The sequence below is a fragment of the Ziziphus jujuba genome, chromosome 11 (assembly GCF_031755915.1).
Source record: "Ziziphus jujuba cultivar Dongzao chromosome 11, ASM3175591v1".
Classification (NCBI taxonomy): Eukaryota; Viridiplantae; Streptophyta; class Magnoliopsida; order Rosales; family Rhamnaceae; genus Ziziphus; species Ziziphus jujuba.
In genome coordinates, this window is record NC_083389.1 from 9,828,834 (window position 1) to 9,854,504 (window position 25,671).

The window sequence follows — 25,671 nt, forward strand, 5'->3', positions numbered from 1 at the left end:
ATACCAATTAGTAAATAAAAATTTTGACAGCCTAAAAAATGTCAGATATTCGAAAAAAAAAAATCAACAATCTAAAAAATACTAGATGATAAAAGAATTTCGAAAACATTATAAAAATACTGGATATTAAAAAAGAATTTCAAAAACCTGATAAAATATCAAATGTTCAAATAATTTTTATATAAAAAAACGAAATGATTAAAAAAAATTTGTATGTCCAAAAAGAATAATAGATATTAAAAAAAAAAGTTAAAAGCTTAAAAAAAGCCAAAAAATTTCTAGTAGCCTAAATAAAATCAAATGGTAAAAAAAAAAAAAAAAACTAAATGGTAAAAAAAATTTCTAGAACTCAAAAAATATATTGGATGTCGAAAAAAAATCTAAAAATCTAAAAAAAAATCATATTGTAAAAAAATTTCAAATGCATGATAAAAATACTAGATATTCAAAAAAATTTGAAAACTTAATAAAGATACTATATCATATATTTTAAAAAATTTTAATGACCCAAAAACAATACCAGATATTTTTAAAAAAATCTTAAAGTCTAAAACAAATATAAAATTGAGAGCATGATAAAAATACAATATTGTAAAAAAATTATAAAAGCCTAAAAAAATATTAGATTGTTAATAAAATTTTGAATGTCCAAAAAAATAATAGATAGTACAAAAAAATTCTAAGAGTTCGATAAAACTATCAAAAATTTTCTGAAGCTTTTAAATTTTTTTTTGAACATCTAGTATTTTCTTTAGCTCTTATTTTTTTACCATATTTTTTTGGTGCTTGAATTTTTCTGGTAATCTGATTTTTTTTATTACTTTCAATTTTTTTTAACGTAGTATTTTTTTTAGCTTTTAAAATGATATTTTACCATATGATATTTTTATGGGGCACTGAATTTTTTTAACCATCACGTATTTTTTAACTATTAAATTTTTTTTTGAATTTTTTATTTTTTTTAGTTTTCATAATTTTTTTACCACCTAATATTCTTTTCGGTTATTTGAAACTTTTAACCATCTTTTTTTTTTCATTTTGTTTTTTTGACTCTCAATTTTTTTTAACATCTAGTTCTATTTTTATTCGAGTTGTCATAATTTTTTTTAACATATAGTATTTGTTTTAGGCCGTTGAATTTTTTTTAACCATAAAGTATTTTTTTAAGCTCTCAATTTTTGAACGTATGGTATTTTTACCTTGTTTTTTTACCATCAGATATTTTTTGGATGATTGATTTTTTTTTTTTTTAACATTTAGTATTTTTTTAAAAACTTTTTCAAAACTTTAAAATGGAAAAATATCAAAAATAGATTAAAAAAATACACTTGAGGGTCACATGCACAGTACATGATCCATATTTGATAGTTTTCATCAATTTTAGTCAAATTTAACAAATTTGTAAACATTTCGAAACCTGAATATCAATGTGACAAAATTGCTTTCAGATGTGCAAAATGAAATTTAATAATTTTAGAAGGTATTAAAATGCAATTGTCTCTAAAATTAAGATTGTTTATTGACAAATGAAGGCTTAATGAGTTGAGTCCCCGTTAAGAGGCGTACAATTCACAATTGCACTCATTATAATTATAATTAGTTTATAATCCGTTATTAAGCTTCTCCAATTATTCAATTTATTTAATGATCTTTATGAATGAAGTTGGTTGGTTAAGTTTTAATCATTCTTATCAATTATTCTTAGAAAAATTAAATTTTTTTTTTTTATTTTATCTTGGGGTGGGACGAACTTTGGAAATAATCCATAGAGAAAAACTGAATAATACACACAATTCAATATATTTGGTTGAGAAATTATTTTTCGTAATCCAAACTATTGAGATTATAGTGATCTTTTTGCCACCCATTTTCTTAATATCATTACAATTATAGGCAGGACTGGTAGCCTTATTTACCTTTTAGCAAACCAAAAAACCAAAACATAATTCTCATACAGTTTATGCACCAAAAAATCTATAACATAATTCTCATACAGTTTATGCACCAAAAATTTATAGATTTTAGATTTCTTAGACAACATACATTCACTACTATGACAATGTTAAACTGCTTCTGGATACATTTTACAGATAAACTGCTAGGCCAATATTTACAATTCATGCAGTACAAATTTGGATATTCCTCTCTTTCTCTCAATAGTATAGGATCAGGAAAATGAAAAATAAATTTGCTAGATGAAAGGGAATATAATATACTCGGCATAAAAGAGATTCCATATAAATCTATAGAAGGCTGCTATTGCTTCCTGAAAAATGCAGTCAAAATTGCAGTCAATAATAAAATTCAATATTTCCCATTCAATACAATTACACTTAAAAAGATCATATCTAAGTGATATTTACTAATTGAAAAAATTACCTGGGTGTAATTTGCCTGTTCCAATACCCAAGCCTGAGATTTACAAAATAATATAATATTGTAAGAAATTTGACAATTTAATATAATGAAAGGTAGGTATCTCTTTCAGTAAGAAGAATCATCTGGAAAGAGAACTTTTTTTTTTTTTTTTGGTGGTAAAAAAAAAAAAAAAAAATAGCAAATAGCAACCTGTAAATATAGTTAATGCAAAACATTCATATGATCTTACCATGTCCAGTGATATAATGAGCTATGAATCAGAGAAACAAACCTGGAAAACCAAGCTCAATGCCAAGATTGTATGAGTGGGTATCATTAAGTTGCGCCTGAAAGCCTGCAAGTAATAAACTTAAGGACTTATTAGACTTTTGGGGGCTATTTCAATGAAAGATGAGTCATAGATGATTATGCAAAACATATAGAGGTAATCTTCCAAAGGGAAAACTGTTTACCTGAGGCAAGTAGATTGACGCTGCTATAGAGGCAATATAATTTAGCAGCAGAAGGCCAGAGCCAAGGAATGCGATATTCCTAACTCCAAGTTTTGTTGCAAAAGTTGATATCTGAAACCTACAATAATGATAAAGTTCATATAAATATAATATTACAACTCCAATTCAAGTTAATAATTCTGGACCCAAAAAATGCAGGTTAAAGATGGGAGTTATCAAATTAGAAAACATGATGTCCGTGGGTAAAACAGGATAAATAACCACACTTTTGGATCCTTGTTTGTTTCTTTCACATAAAAAGTAATTTCAAATCATACAACTAATAAGCAGCTCTTAAGATAAAAGTAAATTTACCAGCAGCAACCATGTAAAAGCCTAGCAACTTACTTGCGGTCTCCCTCAACATCTGGAAGATCTTTTGTTATAGCAATCACCAGAGCAAACAATGTCACAAAAGTAGTAATAAAAGCCACTGGTGCACTGCCAGGTAGAATTTGAAATCAAATATAAGATACTCTAAATATTATGAACATGTATAAACTCAGCTCAAATATCAAAAGTTAAAATTTAAGTTATATTCCGAACTACAGAATTGCATCCTCTACATAAGAAATTAAAGGATCATCATCTATTTACTCAGGAATGGTGGTGTTCACCTGTGATATTTCAGAAACACATAACCATCCTCAGCCAAACAATAATTACAATGTAGGACCAGGAAAAACATAGTAAATATCATATTCAACATTGGATAACTGAGAACTCATCGTTCATGAAGGGCAACCATAACACAAGGACAATGGTCTCAAGACCAAAACAGAGAGCAACTTGCTTTACCATTCTATATTTATCGATCAAGCCTATAATCATAATGCATTGATTGTTGACTGACTTCAGATCTTCAGACAAACGAATCAGAGAAATTGTTGTTACCTTTCTTGGGTCAAATACATTATAACATTTGACCACCAAAAAAACAAGCATTATAAAAAATTCAACTGTTATTTTGTTAATTTTTAAAACATAAGTTGGGTGGATCAACAGTTAACGCTTATGTATGATGCTATGGTTTGATCTGATTCAACAACATCACTAATCAATATCACAAAATTTCTAATCCACCTCCACTCAAATGCAAGACCAAGGGCAGCTCTCGTCGCATAATATACACCAAAGTTGAGAAGGAATCCCCGTACCTGCAAAAGTTATTTTTGTTGGTCTTTATTTCAGATATAACAGTTTCTAAAGTGGCAAGCTAATTTATTTTATTACTTTAACTTCAGAAATCATTAACTCATTTAATATGACATATTCAATGTTCAGAGATCTATGAGAATAAACTGATAAAGTAAATAACAAGAAAAGGAAACTGATTCTTGCAAATTTTATTTTATTTTTGGAATCCACAATAAAGTAATTCAATTTTCTCTGACTTACAGTCTCTTTTGATTTCTCAAATTTAATTGACATGTCACTAATTTTCTAATGAGCTAGGGTCATGAAAACAACCACAAAATTTCATTTGAGAATCAAGGATGGGAGGAAAAATAACAATACCGTAGCAATTATAAGAAACGCAGCAACAGGAAATCTCTTCATTCTAAAGGGAGGAACAGAATAGATGGTACCAAGTAAGAGACCAAGAGTATAGAGAGAAGTAATAAATGGCCCAAAATTTAGTCCAACAATCAACAGGCCAGTCACTGCAAAAAATATCACCAAGAACCATGCCGATTTAACTGAGAGATCCCCTGCAGCTATAGGTAAATAAGGTTTATTTACCCTGCAAATGAAATAAAAATAGGTAAAGTAAGTTCAAAGAAGTTTACATGCATCAACTTCCATAAAAAATGGCCATAGATCATAAGAAATTTAGATGACAACAGTCAGAAATCAAAATGAAATTCTTTTCAGTTTACATAGACAATTAAGAATTTAATAAGTGGACCCAGTTGAAACTAAATTTGATGCAACTATAATAATGATGATGATGATAATATCACTAGTACTATTAGCAATAATAAGACAATAAACAAGACAATTTGTCTATACTTTTTTCTTTTTCTTCAACTATGGTGAATAAGGCATGGTGCCAGGTGCTAAACCACAAAAAAGCCATCAGAAGCCCAGTTATGTTTTCGGACTGTTATAATTCTGAGGCAGTTGAAGAATTGGTGCCTAAAATGTTTGTACAAGTAACAGAACGATTCGTATATATGCGTTCAGCGTACTTGTCAATTCCGATATCGTAAATCTGATTGATGCCAACAATATAACCATTGCCACATATTAGAGCAAAGAGACCAGAGAATGCCTTAAACAGCAGAGACCACTTTATCAAATTTGAGTTCTCAATCAATGCTCTTGCCACCAAAGCACTGTAGACAAAAGAACAAAAATAAAACATATGAATATGGCAAAACAAATAGTCAGCGTGACTTCAAAAGATTGAGTTGTTTTGCAGTGTCAATTAGTGTTATATAATAATCACTTACAATGATCCCAGAGCTGTTCCGCGTATCGTATGGGGCCTTAAAAATCTCCAGAAAGCATCTTTAAGATTTGAAACTTTGTTCAGTAGTGGATCAGATCCAGCAGCTCCCACTTGAGTGCATGCCTGACAGCATTGACTTTCATTTTAATGTATAAACGCACTTTCTAACTCTCATTAACATAGTGAACCAAATCCGGACGCAACAAATAAATTGGAATGAAATCAAGTTTTGTAACATGCCCAAAACAAACTCATTATTGCCAAACATCTAGAACGTATAAAATAAAATAAAAACAGTAGAATTTCCCCTGTAATGTTACTTAGCATGAAAAACTAAAGAATATGAGATGCATATGATACTGTCTAACAAATATTGATATCTTCTTCTTTTTCTCGAATTTAGCAAAAAGAACTTAAATTTCAGGTTTACCAACCAAAAGGAGATTATATAAACTCAGGGGGATGATTCAAATCAGGTCCTCATTGGATGGAGACTGAGCTTCCCCGCTTAACATGGCCAATGGCAGGAAAGCATTGGAGAACATGAAATTCTACCAGACAGGAGATTTTATCCGTTAATCCACCAATGATTTTTTTTGGGTCTGTTTCTTTTCTTTTAAGCTCTAATTTCTACAGACAACCAGATATCGACCCATTAAGCAAAGCAACAATATTTTGAAAATATGAAGCATACCCGGATGAAATTGTTCCTCCGGTGGCTATTTGACAGAGGAGGAACTGAGCAACTTTGCCTGTAACTGTAGAAACCAACTGGGTGGGAGGTGGAGAATTTAGAGAAAGAAAAGGAGGATTTGATTGGGGGCTTAATGGGTAGCTTAGTTTGATGATGAGAGGAAGCTCTGCAAGGGGGGATTGTAGTTGGAAATCCAAGGGAAGTGGAGGGAGAGAATGAGAGCTCCATGCCGGAGGGAAAAACAGGAGTAAAACTTTGTTGTGGTGGCTGTTAAACGAGGAAGTCGGATAGGGACTACGACACTAAATTCGGAGGCAAACAAAACAGTGCTTCAGTTCTTCATTTCTTTGTTGGAGGTAGAACCGGGATAATCAACGACACGCCGTTTTCTGAAAAAAGATAGGACAAAAGTAAAAAAAAAAAAGAAAAAAGAAAAACAGAAAATATAAACAAAGCTGGAGATGCGGAGTATCGAACCCCGCATTCAAAACTATTGCTCTACCGTTTGAGCAACAATCCCACGTTTGGAATGGCAGGCCTTAACAATAAAGCTTAATTCGTTTGAGGCGCAGCATGTGTAAAAAATTTCGGAGCTAAAACATATATATTTTATAATAAGCCTCCCCATAGTTTAATTTATTTCCCACGTCTCAAAACAAAAATTTCCCGCTCTCTCTCTCTCTCTTTTTCTGTTCCCTCTTCCATCTCTCTTTTCTCTCTTTCAACTGCTTATCTCTCTCTGTTTCCACTTCTGTAATGGTGAACTCAAGATCTCTCTCTCACTCTGTGCTCCTGCTTCCTTCTCCTATCTCTATTCTCTCTCATGGTGGGCCCGAACCAATAGGTCCAGGAGATCCATGATGATGATGATAGTGATAGTGATGATCTGCCATCCAACAACGACGATGATCAACATAGTGATAATGGTCACCATTCCCCACCGCTGGCTGCTCTACCTCTTCCTGGAGCCTCAGATTCCGAGCGTGTGGTGATCAATAACATGTTCTGCATCCAATTCTAAAGAAATTGAAGGAGAGTTTCGACAAGGTTTGTAATACTTGTATATATTTATGAAAGAATACTGTGGTATTCATATAGAAGAAATAGATTACTCAATAAGGCTAGATACAAAAGGCCTTTAAGGAGTGTCTTAAGAAAGTTTCTATATACAAATAAAAATAAAAATTAAATCCTTTTGTAGAAGTCAATTACTCCTAACAGGTATAAGTTTCCTTGCACAACATATCCTTGCACAGCAGATCCATTCTGACAGAACCTTTCCTTATTTATTAATTCATTTCTCTCTATCAATACTCCCCCTCAAGTTGGTGCAAAGATGTCAACAGAGCCCAAATTGGACAAAATGTCATGAAACTTGATAACAAATAAGCTTTTTGTGAAGATATCTGCAAGTTGTTGACCATTTTGAACAAAGGGAGTACTAATAACACCATTGTGAACATTTTCTCTAACAAAGTGACAATCCATCTCAATATGTTTTGTGCGTTCATGGAAAACAAGATTTGAGGCAATATGAATAGCTGCTTGATTGTCACAAAACAGTTTGACAGGTTGAGATGTATGACAGCTCAAATCTTGTAGTAAACATTTATGCCAAATAATTTCACTAGTAGCATATGCCATAGAGCGATATTCTGCTTCAGCACTTGATCTTGCAATCACATTTTACTTTTTGCTTTTCCACGTTACCAAGTTACCACCCATAAATGTACAATATCCTGTTGTTGATTTTCTATCATCTGGACAACCTGCCTAATGTGCATTAGTGTAGGCTGTAATGGAACAGTGACCATTGTTGCATATTAGAATGCCTCTTCCTGGTGATCCTTTCAGATATTGTAGAATCCTATGAACTGCAGCCATGTGATTAACTCTTAGTGCATGCATAAAGCATAGGTTATATCTGGACGTGTGATGGTATGATAAATTAGTTTGCCAACTAATCTTTGATATTTTCCAATATCAGAAAATAATTCACCATCATTATCAAGCTTACTGGTATGTAGGAGTCTACTGGTTTGACTTCTAGATTCCTAGTTTCTTCTAACACATATTTTCATTGATTAAGAAATATGCCTTTCTTTGAATAAGCAATTTCTAACCCAAGAAAATACTTTAATATTCCTAGATCTTTAATAGCAAATCTTATATGCAGCAAGTCCTTAAGTTTTAGAATTTCAGAATGATCATCACCTATAATTATTATGTCATCAACATATACCAGTACAACAGTAGTTTCGAAAGTACCTTTCTTAATGAACAATGAGGAATCTGCAGCACTTGTTTTAAGTCCATTTGCCAGTAGAACAGAACAGAGCTTGGCATGCCATGCTCTAGGTGATTTTTTGAGTCTATATATTGCCTTCTTTAATTTACAAGCCAAACCATTTCTGGATTCTTGTGGATGACCTAGAGGAATACTTATGTAGACTTCTTCTGTAAGATCACCTTGAAGAAATGCATTTTTAACATCCATTTGAAATAACTTCCAGTCTAGATTTGCACCTACAGACAGAAGAATTCGAACTGTATTCATTTTTGCAACTGGAGCAAAAGTTTCTATGTAATGCTCTCCATAGGTCTAAGTAAAACCTTTTGCAACAAGTCTGGCCTTATGGCGTTCAATGGATCTATCACTTTTAAATTTAATTTTTTATATCCAACGACAACCAACTGTTTTCTTTCCTGGTGGAAGTTTAACAAGATCCCACGTTTGGTTGTCCTCAAGTGCCTGTAATTCTTCTTTCATTGCTTGCTTCCAAATAGGACTAAAATTCACCTCCTTGAAAGTTTTAGGTTCATGATTCCTGGAGACATCTTTTAGAAAAGAGACATGAGACTTAGAGATGTTATCATATGTCAAATGAGTCTCACTAGGATAAGAAATACTATGATATGTAAAGAAATCTTTTATTCTTTCAGGAGGACGAGTCACTCTGCTTGACTTTGTGTTGAGGTAATGATGATGATGTTGTTTCTACCTTTGTGGCATTTTTGTTTTCACCTTGAGCCTCTTCTACTACTGGTTCTACAACATCCTCCTGTACTGTAGCATGACCATCCTTTGTTGCTTCTGTTTCTATAGTTGAGGCAATTGGAAGAGGTACCAAATCTGATAATTTCGCCCCCTAAGACTAATTCTTTGAATCTTTTGTAGCCTGAAAAAAAGATTCTGATTCAACAAAAACAACATCACTTGATATGATAATTTTTCGATTACTAACATTGTAGCATATGTATCATTTTTTTATGGAGGAATAATCAAAAAAATACACATTTAACTGCTCGAGCATCCAATTTATCACGATGAATTGTCTGTTGGTGCACATAACAGCTACAACCAAACACACATAAGTGTGATAAATATGATTTGAAATTAACCATGAGACCAATATCTCTTTGGAACATGCATTTGAAACATGATTGCTTGTGTGGTTTCAAGAACATGTGTAATTTTTCTCTCAACCACTCCATTTTGTTGTGGTGTTCCAACACAACTAGTCTGATGTATGATGCTATGGCTGCGTAAATATTCACGTAACAGACCTTTGGTATATTCTGTTCCATTATCAGATCTAAACAATTTAATTTTTCCATCAAATTGAGTAGTCACCATGGTCATCAATGAACAGAACAAAATATTTGTATCCATCATAAGAATCAATAGGTACAGGGCCCCATAAATCAAAATGAATCAATTCAAACATTGATTTGAAATTGAAGAAGACTTAGGGAAAGGTAAACGAGATTGTTTAGAGAACTGACAAACATCACAAACATCTGACTCAACAACAATGGATGGAAAAATACTCGATAAAACATGAGTTGATGGATGGCCAAGTCTTTTATGTAACACTTGACTCTCCTTAACACTCTTTGTATGACAGGCTCTTTCAGGAAGGCTTGAATTCAACAGACATAATCCATTAGAATAGGTTCCCTCATCAATCTTCCTCTTTGTTTTTCGATCTTGAAAAATGACACCAGTAGGAGAAAAAAAAAAGTCACAGTTTAAGGAATTAGTTATCTTTCCAATAGATAAAAGTTGAAAAGGGAAATATGGAACAACTAAAGTATCTGAATTGGGACAATGAGGAAAGAAACTTATTTTTCCACTTCCTATGGCAGGAGTAGTAGAACCATTGGCTACAGAAACTTCATGGTTATTGGATTTTGGAATAAAATTATATATAGAAGAAATATTATTGGTCATGTGATCTGTAGCTCCAGAATCAATAATCCATGAAGAGACATTAGGAGAATAAGTGAGATAGGCTTGCAAATTACCTGAAAGATGAGTATATGATGTAGAAGAAGAAACTGACTCAGTAATGGTCTTACAAAATTGTTGAAAGCGTTGACTGAACCGATTCATTTGATTTTTAGAGATGGATGCATCAGCCATTGCAGCATAATCTTTTTTATTTCTCTCAAAACTCAATTCAAGATGTGGATGCAGCTCCCAACATCGGTCCTTTGTGTGTCAAGGCTTACCACAATGCTCACAGTAGAAGAGTTCCTTCTTTCCTTTGTATCTTGAATGATCTTTCTTTTCTGAAATTGGAAAATTTTTCTTATCAAATTTTCCAGTTATCAAAGCATGAGATTCACATGTTTCTACATTTGGGATTGGTTCAGCCACTTTCATGGTTCGCCTACGAATTTCTTGTTGTTGAATGCTTGCACACACAATAGATAATGGAGGGAGTGTAGCATCCATGAGGATGTTGCTTCTCAATATTTCATAGTCAGGTTTCAAACTACTAAGTAGAGCAAAGATTTTATCTTCCTCAGCTTTATGCAGCAATGTTTTTGCATCTGTACTATGTGGACAATATAGATTCAATTTGTCCCATAATTTTTTGAGATGGCCAAGATGTTCATTAATGTTTTGTCACCTTGTTTTGCTCTTGCAATCTCAAGCTTTAACTCATAAACATGAAAGGCATTATTTTTGTTACCATATAATTATGTGTAGCTTCCCATAACTCTCTTGCAGATTCTGAATAGGTGAATATTTCACTGATTTGTGGATCCATAGAATTTAAGATCCATGATCTAACAAGTTGATCAGTAGCTATCCAATCTTCAAATTTGGCATCATCTGTTTCTGGACAATTAAGGCTGCCATCTACATAAGCCAATTTTCGCTTGCCACCCAGCGACGAAGGAACAGCCTTTGACCACGATATAAAATTAAATCCATTCAAAGGAATAGATGAAAGCTTTAGACTAGGATCTGAATCTGCCATAGTCAAACACGCAGCAAGAGAAAAAAAAAATGTAGATGAAACAAGAAAAAGATATTAGACCTGCTCTGATACCATGAAGAAATTGAAGAAGAGTTTCGACAAGGTTTGTAATACTTGTATATATTTATGAAAGAATACTATGGTATTTATACAGAAGAAATAGACTACTCAATAAGGCTAGATACAAAAGGCCTTTAAGGAGTGTCTTAAGAAAGTTTCTATATACAAATAAAAATTAAAATTAAATCCTTTTGTAGAAGTCAACCACTCCTAATGGGTATAAGTTTCCTTGCACATCAGATCCATTCTGACAGAACCTTTCCTTATTAATTCCTTTCTCTCTGTCAATAGATTCTATCTGACTCCAAACTTACTAATGAGATTCATTCTGCAACGTCGAGTTTCTGGAGTTCAATTGCCTGAGTCCATTCGGTGCTATTTGTCGAACGCAATGCCACCGATTTCTTCACACTCCCTCATTACTAGCTTCCCGATTTGTGTATTCGTAACATTTCTATGTTTTCCTTTTTATTTCTTTTTCTTTTTCTTTTTTTTTTTGAATTAATATTTCTTTTTTCATAGCCACTTATTATTTTTGCCCGCAAAGTCTGTATCATCCCGTTGAACTAGGATGGAAAATCATCAGTGCTGTGGATATTAAAGATGGTGGAGAAATTCTTGAAACTGTTACGAGGCTCAGGAAGTGTTATAGCAACGTGAGGGTGGTGGAATACAACCTCATCCGTCAGCCAATCGGAGCTCCAAGGATTTCCCTCTACCAAATTCTGTCACACGAGGCATAAATTTTTCTTTCTTGTTATGCTTAATTTCCTTGATTACTTTATTTGATTATGCATTAAGCACGTAGGAATTAAACCTTGCCAGTTTGGCATCAAGAATATTGTTTGTATAACCTTTCTATTTTGGTATGGTTCGAGGAACAATTTCTCTGTTTTTATCTTTTACAATATATTTTCACTGATTACTAGAAACACTACTTTAATCATTACATTTTACGTTTGAAATCCACTCCAATTATATATTTTTAATTCTACATTTATTTATTTTATCTAATGATGGATTTGAATTTCAATATTAGACTACCAGGAAAGAATCTTATAATTTTTAATTTGTCAGTCCACTTTCGAATAATTAGATTTCTTTTCCTAAAATACGTATATTAAGTTGAATCCATCCCTTTTGTTAAAAATATTTGACAAATTGTTTGCAATTTTGATGTAAATTAAATAACCTGTGATCTAAGAAAAATTATACTCTTGTGAGAATATGCGTTAATACAATAAGAATTCAGAGAAAAGCTGGTACAAGACAATAAAGTTGAGGAGAGATTTCTGAAATTCAGTTTTCTATATTTTACCAATAATTAATTAATATTTCAGATACAAAGAAACAGCAGAATATACATAAATATATATATATATATACATAAATATATATATATATATAGAATCATTCTATGGTAAAGATCGATCTGACGAAAATAGTACGGTCCAAAAATGTGGAAAAATAACAAGCCATTGGATTTCAACTTATCCAATAAACGGCTCAGATACTTTCTTGTCATACGTGAGAAAATTACAAATTTCCTTCAACCTTTCCATTTTAAAATATCATTTCTTTTTCCATTTGCACCATTGTTTCACACAGACTTTACCATTTGAGAAATTTCAAATAAAATACACAATCTCTCACCATTTTAAAATTCTCAAATAAAATCCACTATCTCCATCATTTCAGTTCCAAATATTCTTCTATTGCCTCTTTCGACAATCCAAAATTCATTTAAAACTTGGGTTAAATGTTAGTATTTATGAGCCATTGTTGTTTTTTTTTTTTTTTTTTTTAAGTGTGAACAAAAAACTCAAAAAAAAAAAAAGAGATCGATAATCTGCAAAACGTCACCGGCTTATGTACCAAACAAGTGGGCATTTTCCTCCAGATTAAGAGCTGCTCTTTCTTGGTGGTCCAGAGTAGTCTTGTCGTGGCCGAGAGCGAAATTCCGATGGTGATTGTATCGTTGCCCAGAGTAGAAAAAGTGGCTATGGCCTTGAGAATCGAATCTCGTTTGGCTGGGTTCTTTTGAGTTTTAGAGCCTTAATATTGATCGGATATGGGGTTAAGAAGTTCATATTTGGAGAGTTTCAATTGCACTGTGAGAGACAAGTAGACAATCATAGAAGAGTTAGAGTTGTGAGATTCCAAAGAACAAAAATTGAAATGATGGTGTTGTGGGTTGAATTAAATATTGAAAAAAAAAATTTGAGGAAGTAAAATTATGTGGAAGCTTTGATCCTTTTGTAAATTCTTTTGTTATTTTATTTTTCTAAATTTTTTATAATTTTTTTTAATATTTTTATAAATATTATTTAAAATAATAAAATTTAAAATTAATAAAAAAATTAAAGATCAATTAAAAATTATAAAATTATAAAAAATACCAAAAAAGATAGCCCAACATTTATAACCTTAAAAATCCTAAAAGCATTGGTTTTTATCCACAATTTTTAAACCTTTTTGTAATGTTTTTAAGACATGTGCATTTTATTTGTCTTGCACAGATTACCTGATGACGGCACAGAATGCAATTCTACATCAGATATACTGCTCGAACGTAATCGTGAGCAAAGCTTAGTTGATCTTTTGGTTCCTTCTCTTGTGTTGTTGATCAACCTATTGCAGAAACTACAGGTTTGTTTCATTTATTACTCTCCTATAAATTGTAGTTTCCAGGGAAGTTGATGAAGAAGAGGGCTAGGAATACTTTTAGAATTGATCTTTAGTTTAATCTAGTTCTCTATCTTGGTATCCTGCATCAAAAACACTTTCTTAATTAGTTAAAAAAGAAAAAAGCGTAGAAAATTATCAATCTTTTTGGCTCTGTTTGAAGTAATCATTACTAATGGTTCTAAAGTTGGAAGCCTTTGATGGTCATCTTCTCTAGTTAGTTCTTATGATGGAGCAAGCACACTTTCGAAACCTGGACTTCGTCGAAGCTCCATCTGTTGAAGAGCCTCACCTCATAGAGAGGCTGAACTGAATCCGGAGCGATTCCAATTACAGCAGACATTCTCAGAGACTGAAAGAAGATGCAGAAGACGAAACAGCAACGGAGGCCAAACAAACAGAGGGAGATAAGGAGAGACACAGCGTCTGGGAGTGAGCGGTAAACCCTAATTCTTCTTGCCCTTCTTATATCATGTGCAATTCACGTGTTTTTTTTTTTTTAAGAAATTTTTTTTTTGAGGAAAATTCTTTTTTTAAAGAAAATTGAAACGCGGTTGATTTTCCAAAAAAAGAAATAAAACTAAGAGATAATTGTATTCTGCTACTTTCTAAAATTATTGAATTTTATTTTGATTTTTAAAATTAATTTTATTACAGTTATAATTTTGTTTTCAATATCTTTATAAATAGGTCCAATTTATTTAATATTGATGAAAACCGTTAAATAGAAACACTTGTGATCTTAAATTTATTTTTTTTATTTTCACAATTAATTTATAATCCGTTATTAAGCATTTCAATAGTTTATTTAATAATCATGTATGATGAAGAAGTTTTGTACATACTTCATCTTATTCTTGGTTGGGACGAACTAATTTATAATCCATTATTCAGATTAATTCATATAACTTATTTAATAATCATGTATGAATGAAGTTGTTTTCTAAGTTCATTGAAATATATTCAAGCAAACCAAAAAAAAAAAAAAATTTCATTGAAATATATTACATCTTATTCTTAACTATTATTATTATAATTTTTTATTTTTATATTTATCTACGGGTTGGGACTTTGGAAATAATCCGTAGGAGAACTGAACATACACATAATACAATTTATTTGGTTGAGAAATTATTATTTGCAATCTAAATTCCAAACTATTGAGATTATGGTAATTTTTTCCTACCCATATCTTATTATTTTACAGGCAGCCTTATTTACTTTTAGGGAATTTGGCCCTTTACCCTCCTTGGTAAGGCGGTAACGAAATATACCCCCTTTCTCAAATTTTTTTTTTCTACCTTTTAATATCAATTATAACTTTAAAATAATTTTAAAAGACATTCATATCCTATTATATTAATTTCCAATCTATTTCTACAAAAAACTTTTACTTCACCCCATTCCACATCATATCCCACATCCCACACCATGAAAAATCCTTTTAACTTTTCAACTAAAAAAGAAAAATCTATTTTTTTTCTATTTTTTAATCCACTTATAAGCATCATCAGTTAAATTTTTTTTTTTTATTGCCGTGTGTGATGTATATATATTGTGGATTTCATATTTACATCAAATACTTGGAATTTTAAGAATATATAACATTTTTTGAGTACAATGTGATATGTTTAGGAATGTGAATTGCTTTATTGATGTTTAAAACCGGTTAAAAATTTATGTTAGATTAAGGTTTTTATATGGAAGTTATTAAAATCTAAGTTTTAGGATAGATTGACACTGGGTATCAGTAGGAAATGAAGAGACGAAAAAAATGGGACCGGTTTGGCCTGAAACGGTGGCCGGAGGTGGGAGAAAATTCCGGATCGTAATTTGGGTACGAGACCCGGTTTGGGCGGGTTCGGGTCGACTGGCTGGAGGTTGAAGGAGAAGCGAACGACGTGTCGTCTTTTACTAACGACATGTCGTTCGGTCGGCCAGCCCCTACAACACGTCATCCTATTAATACGACATGTCGTTAATTAGAAACGACGTGTCGTTTTTGTGCGTGTGTAACGGACTACTTACCGTTTTGCTGACGTAATCGATGATGTCAACTTTTTTTTTTTTTTTTTAATAAAGAGTTTTGGGGTTCAAAAGGAGAAAAAAATATGGAGTTGATTAAGGTTTATAGTTTGGCACAAGCTTAAAAATTAAAACTGATATAAATTAATTTTGGAAGTGATAGAAAATGTGGAATTGGTTGGATAAATAAATGTGTTTGATCAAATTTTATGTTATTTTAAGTTGTTTATACGTAGTTATATATATATATATATACACACACATATATATACACTTTAAATGTAGATGAAAATGAGCAGCATTGGCAATTTAAATTGAAATGGTTATTTTGTATTGTTTAGAATTATATAAATTATGTATTCGTAATTTAGGATTATGGTTATTTATATATGCATACATAGTTGACTATGTGGCTAAAGGTAGTTAAAAAGTTATTAATGTTGTCAAGTTACATTTATAGATTGTATTTTATAATGGCACCAAAAAGGAATTTGCGATCTCAATCGAAGAAGGGAGTTAAGAAGATGCAAACTAAGAGACGCAGTGGCAGCATATCAGCACCCAACTCTAAGCGTCGACGAACTACTAGCCAACAACCCAAAGCTGAGAAAGAAACCACCAAACTTCCAGGGCACGTTCCACTCTCCTCTTCCTCATCTGAGATGGTAAGTTTTATATTCATTTATGTAGTTTGGTGCGGTAAGTGATAATACATCTGTCGGTATTTATTCATGAATGTTATATTGATGACATTTTATATTGTATCTATTTAATTATTTGGCAGTCATCCATCAAAGGCCGTTATCCCATATGGGAGGCATCTCGAAGCACATATTCATATGATTCGACACTTCGTAGCTATGTGCGTGGGAAGTCACCCAAACTTAGCGTTAGGGGTGGGCTCGGTGCGGATTGGTTCGGTTTTTGGGGTTTTTTTAAACCTAACCGACCAATTCGGTTTGGATTGGTTACATAACCGAACCGAACCGAACACAATACAAAAACCGAACCAAACCGAACCGACCATACTTGATCGGTTTGGGTTGGGTTTGCGGGTTGGGCCGGTCTGGGCTTCGTGTTGGGCCTCGGCCCAAATTGTATATATATATATATATTTCGAATTTGGTATTTTTTGGACCAAAATTGTATAAAAAAATTTTTAGACCTTTTTAATCATCAATTTATATTTTAAATTAGATATTCTTTTCAAATTATTCTTTAAATTAAATAATTTTAACATACATCCATCCACCTAAACAAAAATACCAAATAAGTTAATTATTAAGCATCAAACATATTAAATAATACAACACATAATCATACAACTATAATACAAATCTACAACTACCACCACCCAATTATAAACCATACATCAACAAATAAAGTATATAACAAGTCTACAACCATTATTAGCTACAAAATAAAATACAACCCATATTTGAAATCTAAAATTTTAAAATAAACTTATAATTAAATAAACTAATAATCCATAAAAATAAAAATTAGTTTAAATATTGTTTTCTTCCACATTCTCCATTGCATGAAAAGCCACCAGCAGCAACCACAAGCTCACTACCTCAATAAACCAAATTCCATTCATCCTTCAACAAACATTAAAATTATAAATAAACATTAAACATTAAGCATTAAATGTAAAGAATTAGCAATCAATAAACATTAAGTGTATTACTAAAATATTATCTAACTTAAAAGATAATTGATGATTTGGAATTAACAACAAACTTACCAAGTAATCATATATCAATTAGGTGGAGGTAAACTTTGTTTTGTAACCCAAGATGCTCCTAAACAAATTAAAATATGATATTAGATTAATTAGTAAGCTAAAAGAAGTTGTAAATATTACTAAAAAATTCTAAAAACTCTAAAATATATAATAAAAATAAAATTACAAATAATAATAGTAAAAAAAATTCTTACCCGATTCAATAGAATCATAATATGCGACATCTTCTATTGGTATTTCAACTCTATAATCATACGTCATAGGCTTTGATTGCAACCAATTTTGAGAACAAATCAAAGCCTCCACCATTTTTGGACCCAATGAACTTCGGAATGCATCAAGAATACGCCCTCCGGTACTAAAAGCAGATTCGGATGCTACTGTAGAAACTGGAATGGCGTATACATCTCTTGCAATTTGAGATAAAATTCGATATTTTGTCCAATTATTTTTCCACCAAGCCAAAATATCAAATTTCTCACTCTCCACATCCTCACATGGATCAAACAAAAATTTATCAACCTCATTCTTTATTTCCAATTCATTTTTTTCCATTTTTCTTTTTTTAAATTGTGATTCTTTCAAACACCGACGATCATCTATGCTTCCATCATCCAATGAATCCATTATCATCCCACTTTGTTGTGCTTGCATTGATTGACCATCATTTGAATTTGATACTTTAGAACTCCCATTCATAGAATCAATTTCCTTATAGAAGTTGTAAAGGTTAACTAAAGTATCTTTTACATCCCTAGTCAAAGATTCAACCATACCACTTTCATAAGCATCCTCAAAAAGATATGATACATATTCCAGCTTATATCGTGGATCAAGCACAATGGCAATAAGCAACAACTTGTTGACATTTCCAAGTGAACCCCAATATTTGTCAAACTTTATCAACATTTTCTTTGCCATATCGGCCATCAAATGATTTTGACTATTACTCCATTCAACAAGTGCATTATACATCAAACTCAATTCATGAAAACATATATTAGAAGTAACAGTCAAAGAGGCACTAAACTTTAAGGTAACTTCATAAAAAGTAGCAAGAAATTTCACAAAAACCCTTGCACTATCCCAATCTTTAATTAGAGGTGGTCCGGCTCTCTTCCTTCCTACTTCATCTTCCTCAAAATATCCAAGATAATGTCCATCAGCATCTATCATCCTATCAAAACCTTTTTGATACTTCAAAGCCGAGTTCAACATCAAATAGTTGGAATTCCACCTAGTAGACACATCCAAAACCACGGTTTCTTTATATTCAATTTTCTCCTTCTCTACACATTCTTTAAATTTGTTTAACCTTGAAGGAGATGATCGAACATATCTAATAGCATTACGAATTCCAGCAATACTATCATGGATTTCCTTTAATCCAAATGTCACAATTAAATTTACAATATGTGCAGCACAACGAACATGTAAAAACTCACCATCCAAAACATTTCCTTTCCAATAATTTAATTTTTCTTTCAAAAAATTAACAGCCACATCATTTGAAGAAGCATTATCAACCGTTATTGTGAAAACCCTTTCAATACCGCATTCAATCAAACAATTTTCTATAACCTTACCAATTGTCTCACCCTTATGATTTTGCACAATACAAAAATTTAAAATTCTCTTATGCAACTTCCAATCATCATCAATGAAATGAGCGGTAAGAGTCATGTAATTGTTATTTTGAATGGAAGTCCATGTGTCCGTCGTAAGACAAACCCTTTGCTTCCTCAATGAAAACACACTCTTCAAAATTTTTTTCTCATCTAAGTACAACTGAAACACATCTCTAGAAATTGTTCTACGAGATGGCGGTTCAAACTTAGGGTTCAAAGCATTACAAAACTTTCCAAACCCTTCTCCTTCAACGTGGCTAAATGGTAACTCGTCCATGATGATCATTTCTGCACATGCAAGCCTACATGCCTCTTTACTAAATGTTGTACTCATAGAGACCAAATTGCTACTACCACTTTCAAATGAAAGAACTTGTTGCTTTTTATCCTCCATCCTATTAGGGTATTTTTTGCATTGGTTCATCAAATGGTTTCGCAATGTACTAGTTCCACATCTCTTGGTATTACATGCATAATCTACCCCACAATGTTTACATTTGCACCTAGGATTATTTGGATCATAATCTGGAATTTTTTCAAAATGTTCCCAAACCCAAGATGGAGCCCTAGAAGGTTTTCTCTTTTGTGTTTTATAAGGTTTATCCAACTGTGAAGGTTGAGATTCAACTTTATCTGATTCATTTAAATACTCTTCCAATTCATTAATATCATACAAATCATTGTGGCCCTCATCCATCTAGAACCTATTAAAAACAAAATAAACATATACATATATGTATATATATATATATATATATACAAATATATATACATATAGCTGTCAAAATCAGCAGGCCAGGTTATATTAACAACTTCACAGCAATCAAGTCAAACATCACTTCACAATCTCCAAACTTCACAGCAAACAATTTCACAGCCTATGCTTCACTACACTTTCCAAAAGCAATTTTTGACCTTCCCACATGCAAAAATAACGAGAAAAAGGCTAAGTAACTTACCTCCAAATAATAGACAATCACACAATTGTTTGTGATCTTGGAATTAAACGAAGAAAAGGAATGCTATTCGATTTATGCAAGTCACGATAGGCTGTTTGATTTTATCTACAAAACAGGGGAAAAAAATATATTAGACCACAAAGCAAAATAAAAAAAATAAAATTGCAATACTAATTAGAAAAAACAGAAAAAAAAAAGTTTGCTATACACTTCTTCCATCCAAACTCCTGGTGTTAAGACTGATTAGAAAAAACAGCATTCCATAGTTTCCATGTATAATATTTTATGTATTTAAAATAGCATAGATTCTTTAAGTAATGGGAAACAACCACCAAAGGAAATTAAAAGAGAATAAATTCTAGAGAATTAGAAGCTTATCAAACCTGCCACATCTGTTCTACCATTTGGAGAGGAATTAGATTCACTGCCCAAATTAGTGCTGACTGCTGAGAGTTTGAGAAGCCTGTCCAACAGGTGATTCAGGCAAGCTGTTTGGTCCTTGAAGGTGACTGAAGAAGTAGCTTTCTTCCAATATATTCTGCGATTGTGAATAAAAAATGCAGGTTAAGGTTTTTATTCATATTTATCAAGACAAAAAGTTTTAGTTATGCATAAATAATTTTGAGTGACTTGAGGAAAAGAATCTCATATATAATTATATATAAATATATAAATAAAAAATATATATATATATATATGCAGCTTGTACTTTAAGTTTAGCTTGTACATAATTATGAACATTATTATGATGAATTTATATAATAATTGGACAGATACTGCCAAGTCCACCATTCAACAAAATAAGCCATTTGAATCAAACAAACAACAATATAAACACTCTGATTTGCACAAGATTTTAGGGCATAAATATAAATGAATTGAAATAAAAAAATAATATTTATTTTCCATCATTCATGCAAATGACATAATTGAGTACAAGTATGCATTTTTAACCATTAAGAGCAAGAATCAAATTGGCAATGACAGATTGTTCAACAAAGAAATTAATTTTCAAATATTTTTAAAGTTCTAGATTCAAAATTACTATTATTTGATAAAGAAATTGTACATAACCCAAAAAGTTTCCACTTATTAGTTTTCTTAATCATTGTTCTTTTTTATATCACTTATCCCCAACCAAATCATTCTGCACCTACACCATTACACAAGAAAAGAATAAACTTAAACATCACCCAAATAACAGGAAAAGAAAAAAAGTGAAATTTGACTATCTTTTAAGAGGAAAAACCAGGTGAATATTTTTATTGAATTAAAAAAAAAAAAGGAGAAAGTTTTTTTGTCCATTTAATTCTCTAAAATGTAAAATTTAGAAAATATATTTAAAGAACTCTTAACATTGACTAGTCTGAGTCAATACTCAATATTTTATTGGATTACCGGGTTTTAGACAAGAGCATGAAAAAGTAATGAATTAACTGCCTTCTATGGCAGTCTTTAACTCTTTTTAAGCCAGCAAAAGCTCCGCTACTCACTCTTTTAAATAGATCACAGCAACTGGGTATTTTCTACTTTTCGTTTTCAGTTCTTTGTATTTGCTTTCTCTGAATCTGTTTTTTTTTTTTTTTGGGTGTTTCCAGAAAGTAATAAAAATACTATTTTTCTGTTTTTCTGCTTGTGTTTGTTTTTTCTCTAAATCAGAATCAGATGGTGCCATTCTCATCTTGTTGCTGTATCGATTGAGATGAGAGGAGCTTCTCCGAGTCCCGTGGAGCCCAGACTCCGTTTGTCTGCTTCAGCTAAGTCGGTCTCTTTCTGTCCCTGTCTCTTTGTTTTCTGTGTTTCATTGCTTTCATTTCTGGGTTTTTAGCTTAATTGGGTTGTGAAGGATGATTGCAATTTCCCGGAAAATTGTTTAATTTGTGCATAGGTGTTTCAGTGTTTGTGTAATTAGGATGTAGAGTGAGCCTCGTGAAAGTGTTGAGTGTTACAAGATTTGAATTGTGTGAGATGCAAAGATCTATTTAATTTTCCAATCCGAAGGGAAGCAGAAAGGAACGAAAAAAAAATAAAATAGAAGTTGCTAACTCGAAATAAAATAAAATTATGAAAGATTTCCTTTCAATTTCAATCAATCAATAATCACTATAATAATAATAAGAAATATAATGATTTTTACCTGCAGAGCTTGGGACTTGGGAGGGCGACGAGTGGTGGCGAATGGCGATCGGCGAGAGGGCGACGAGTGGACTGGGTCCGGTGCCGGCGGTTGTTCAAGTGGTGGCGTTGCTTGGGAGTTCAATCGGGTGGTGGCTGGCCGGAGGATGCTGCCTGCGAGTGGCGATTGGCGATGCGAATGCTAGGGCTTCAATTTCGTTTTGTGAGAATCTGAGATTGTGTTGACTGTTGAGTGCTGTCACTGTTGTGTATTGTGTTTTCATCTTGAAATCCAACGGTGGTAATTAGATGGTGAGAGATCAATGGCTTACAAAATTTCATAGAAATAATTTAATGAAAATAATTTTTGCAAAATGGCTCTTTGGTTATGAAACGGTTCGGTTCGGGTTGGGTGGGTTAAAATTCCTTCCAACCCGTAACCCGAACCGAAAATCTAACATTTTTATATGTATAACCCGACCCAAACCGATTAAACAATAAAAACCAACCCAAACCGACCCAAATTCTTCGGTTTGGTCGGTTTTGTCGGGTCAGGTCGGTTTTTGTCCACTCCTACTTAGCGTGCCGTGGTGGAGATGTGATTATGTAAGTCTATACATATATTTAAAAAAATTCTGACAAAGTTTCCCAATTTGTGGATAATGACGTTACGTTCTAATTTTCAGGTGTACATCCCTGTCAACAATGGAGGTGCCCATTGGTTGGCAGCATGTGTGGACTTGAAGGCTCGACATATTGATTTATACGATTCAAATATAAGAAATAAATATGTCCAGAATAAAGAGTTGGACAATGCGAAATGCCTCAAGTATATGCTGCCTTACCTATTGAGGTATGGGGGATATTACGAGAAGAATCCGGAAGTGCTTCCCACTTTAGAGCCATTCAAGATGACCATGATCAAAGATGCACCCTGCCAAGATAATGAGTATGAATGTGTAGTCATTTGCAACCACTTCTATTGCTGCTGTTTAATTGTGCTTACGTGTAGAAATTCACGTGGTTGGTTTTCATTAATGCTATTCATTAATGCTATTCTGTAGGGGTGATTGTGGCGTCTTCACTTTGAAATTTATTGAATACAAGAGCAGTGAGGAGAACCTTTTATTTGGCCTAGAAGACATTAGCTTGTTTAGAAAAAAATATGTTGTTGACTTGTGCTTTAATAAATTTTCAATGTAGATCGTATGTTTAATATTATGACATCCTATATTAATGGTATTTTAATATGCAGAATCTAGCTTTAGTAATGATAACCGTTGACAAAATAAAAGAAAAGAAGACCTTTGGTAGTGATAAAAATTCAAACAAAGATGATTACCGATACGCTTTCAGTAACATCAATTCACATATTTTTTGACTCCAAAGAGTCCACTAATGCGTGTTTCCGACAACAACATGCAAAATATACATTCATCACTAACCTTAAATAGAAAAAACCCCAAAAGTTTGGAAAAAGTTCTCAAATTGGCAAAAAAAATTGATTACCGTAGGTTTCATCGGTAATTAGCGAAACCCCAGTGTTAATCGCATTTTATCAATTTTTTGGCCCCCAAAAGTCCCCTAATGAGTGTCAAATGCAACAATATGCAAAATATACATTCTTCAATGATTCTCAGGAGAAAAAATCCCAAACGTTAGGAAAAAGTTCTCAAATTGGCAAAAAATACTTGATTACCGTAGGGTCTTCGGTAATTACGGATGAAACCTACGATAATCCATTTAAACTGGCTAGAAAATTTACCAAAGATTTTGATCGGTAATTACCAAAGACTCTATGGTACATTTGACAACTTTTTTGGCCCCCACAAGTCTCCTAATGTGTGTTAAAACTTTTTAAAAACTTTTTCATAACGTTTGGGGTTTTTTCTTCTTGTATCATTGAAAAATGTATATTTTGCATGTTGTTGCATTTAACACACATTAAAGGACTTGTGGGGGCCAAAAATTTGGTAAAATGTGATTACCATAAGGGTTTCGATAATTACTGATGAAATCTACGGTAATATTTCAAGCAATTACAAATTGAATGTTTTCACTTATTAATGTCATTTTTTCTCTTACTTTGTCAACATCTATCATCAATAAAACTAGATTTAGCATGTTCTTGGTGGAAACACACACGATTGAAGTTTTCGGATGGAATTGTGGTGATTCTCTTACAATGGTGGACAAATGTCAATTACCGATGATGCATCGATAATTACCACTAGGCAGTAATAGCATCCGTGAAACAATAAGAAACCTACAAAACTGAACAAAAACTGAACACAAAGTGATATTTTAGAAACACAATACAACAGATGACTTTGCCAACAAAACAACACATAAAACCAATGTCTATTAAGCCAAAACACATGTTACGCAGTTGAGCTACTAATTGCATTCCTTACTACATTACATAACACACGCATGCCGCATAACATGCCCCCATTGTCTTAATAGAGCGTAGAGCGATTTATGGTCCTTCAGTTGAATGGTGCTGTTGGTTAATTTTAGAATCCATATTTTGCATGTTTTTGCATTTAACACACATTATGAGACTTGTGGGGCCCAAAAAATTGGTAAAATATGATTGCCATAGGGGTTTCGGTAATTACCGACGAAACCTTCGGTAATGTTTCCAGATGGTATGTGTTGGTTACCGATGGTTTCATCGGGAATTACCGAAAGTGTACAGTCATCGTATTTTTTTGGAAAATTTGATAAATTTTTAAGCAATTTTGGGATTTTCTCTCCTTAGGATAATTTTAGAATCCATATTTTACATGTTTTTTCATTTAACACACATTATGGGACTTGTGGGGCCCAAAAAATTGGTAAAATATGATTGCCATAGGGGTTTTGGTAATTACCGATGAAACCTTCGGTAATTTTTTCATAGGGTATGTGTTGGTTACCGACGGTTTCATCGGGAATTACCGAAAATGTACAGTCATCGTATTTTTTTTTGGGAAAATTTGATAAATTTTTAAGCAATTTTGGGATTTTCTCTCCTTAGGATAATTTTAGAATCCATATTTTGCATGTTTTTGCATTTAACACACATTATTGGACTTGTGGGGCCCAAAAAATTGGTAAAATATGATTGCCATAGGGGTTTTGGTAATTACCGACGAAACCTTCGGTAATTTTTCCA

The 25,671-nt window shown here is 32.3% G+C and overlaps 2 protein-coding genes and 2 long non-coding RNA genes across 9 annotated transcripts; 2 read left to right on the forward strand and 2 right to left on the reverse strand.

Annotated features, from left to right (window-relative positions):
- Positions 1–2,060: 2,060 nt before the first annotated feature.
- Positions 2,061–6,408, reverse strand: LOC107432279 (homogentisate solanesyltransferase, chloroplastic). 3 transcript variants are annotated; one of them, XR_009634893.1, is made up of 10 exons: positions 6,020–6,408; positions 5,327–5,448; positions 5,063–5,209; positions 4,389–4,614; positions 3,954–4,027; positions 3,219–3,311; positions 2,832–2,949; positions 2,651–2,727; positions 2,380–2,412; positions 2,061–2,266 (listed from the first exon to the last, which is right to left on the reverse strand). XR_009634893.1 is itself a non-coding variant. In XM_060812744.1 (10 exons), exons 1-10 carry the CDS (start codon positions 6,245–6,247, stop codon positions 2,192–2,194), a joined length of 1,179 nt encoding a protein of 392 aa, XP_060668727.1. In that variant the 5' UTR covers positions 6,248–6,408; the 3' UTR covers positions 2,061–2,191. The 3 variants fall into 3 exon arrangements, 2 of the variants coding, with proteins under 2 accessions (XP_060668727.1, XP_060668728.1); XM_060812744.1 differs by having other exon boundaries at positions 2,651–2,713; XM_060812745.1 differs by lacking the exon at positions 3,219–3,311 and having other exon boundaries at positions 2,651–2,713.
- A 7,372-nt stretch (positions 6,409–13,780) lies between these two features.
- Positions 13,781–17,258, forward strand: LOC112488888 (uncharacterized). Of its 4 annotated transcripts, none has more exons than XM_048464723.2 (4): positions 13,781–14,001; positions 14,255–14,476; positions 16,550–16,727; positions 16,847–17,258. In XM_048464723.2, exons 2-4 carry the CDS (start codon positions 14,400–14,402, stop codon positions 17,036–17,038), a joined length of 447 nt encoding a protein of 148 aa, XP_048320680.2. In that variant the 5' UTR covers positions 13,781–14,001; positions 14,255–14,399; the 3' UTR covers positions 17,039–17,258. The 4 variants fall into 4 exon arrangements, with proteins under 4 accessions (XP_048320680.2, XP_060668730.1, XP_060668729.1 ...); XM_060812747.1 differs by having other exon boundaries at positions 13,789–14,001; positions 14,225–14,476; positions 16,523–16,727; XM_060812746.1 differs by having other exon boundaries at positions 13,789–14,001; positions 16,523–16,727.
- A 3,019-nt stretch (positions 17,259–20,277) lies between these two features.
- LOC132800066 (uncharacterized) lies at positions 20,278–22,654 on the reverse strand. The gene is made up of 3 exons (XR_009634959.1): positions 22,534–22,654; positions 20,780–20,934; positions 20,278–20,501 (listed from the first exon to the last, which is right to left on the reverse strand). It is a non-coding gene; the product is annotated as an uncharacterized LOC132800066 (long non-coding RNA).
- LOC132800065 (uncharacterized) lies at positions 21,785–23,743 on the forward strand. The gene is made up of 4 exons (XR_009634958.1): positions 21,785–21,915; positions 22,056–22,157; positions 22,540–23,117; positions 23,198–23,743. It is a non-coding gene; the product is annotated as an uncharacterized LOC132800065 (long non-coding RNA).
- Positions 23,744–25,671: the final 1,928 nt, after the last annotated feature.

Coding starts and splice junctions, on each gene's coding strand:
- LOC107432279 (XM_060812744.1), bottom strand. CDS start 6,247: ATGGAGCTCTCATTCTCTCCCTCCACTTCCCTTGGATTTCCAACTACA. Junction 4,615..5,062: donor TACGATATCGGAATTGACAA/GTACGCTGAACG, acceptor TTTCATTTGCAG/GGTAAATAAACCTTATTTAC. Junction 2,950..3,218: donor GATGTTGAGGGAGACCGCAA/GTAAGTTGCTAG, acceptor TCATTATTGTAG/GTTTCAGATATCAACTTTTG.
- LOC112488888 (XM_060812747.1), top strand. CDS start 14,400: ATGCAGAAGACGAAACAGCAACGGAGGCCAAACAAACAGAGGGAGATA. Junction 14,477..16,522: donor ACAGCGTCTGGGAGTGAGCG/GTAAACCCTAAT, acceptor TTACATTTATAG/ATTGTATTTTATAATGGCAC. Junction 16,728..16,846: donor CCTCTTCCTCATCTGAGATG/GTAAGTTTTATA, acceptor ATTATTTGGCAG/TCATCCATCAAAGGCCGTTA.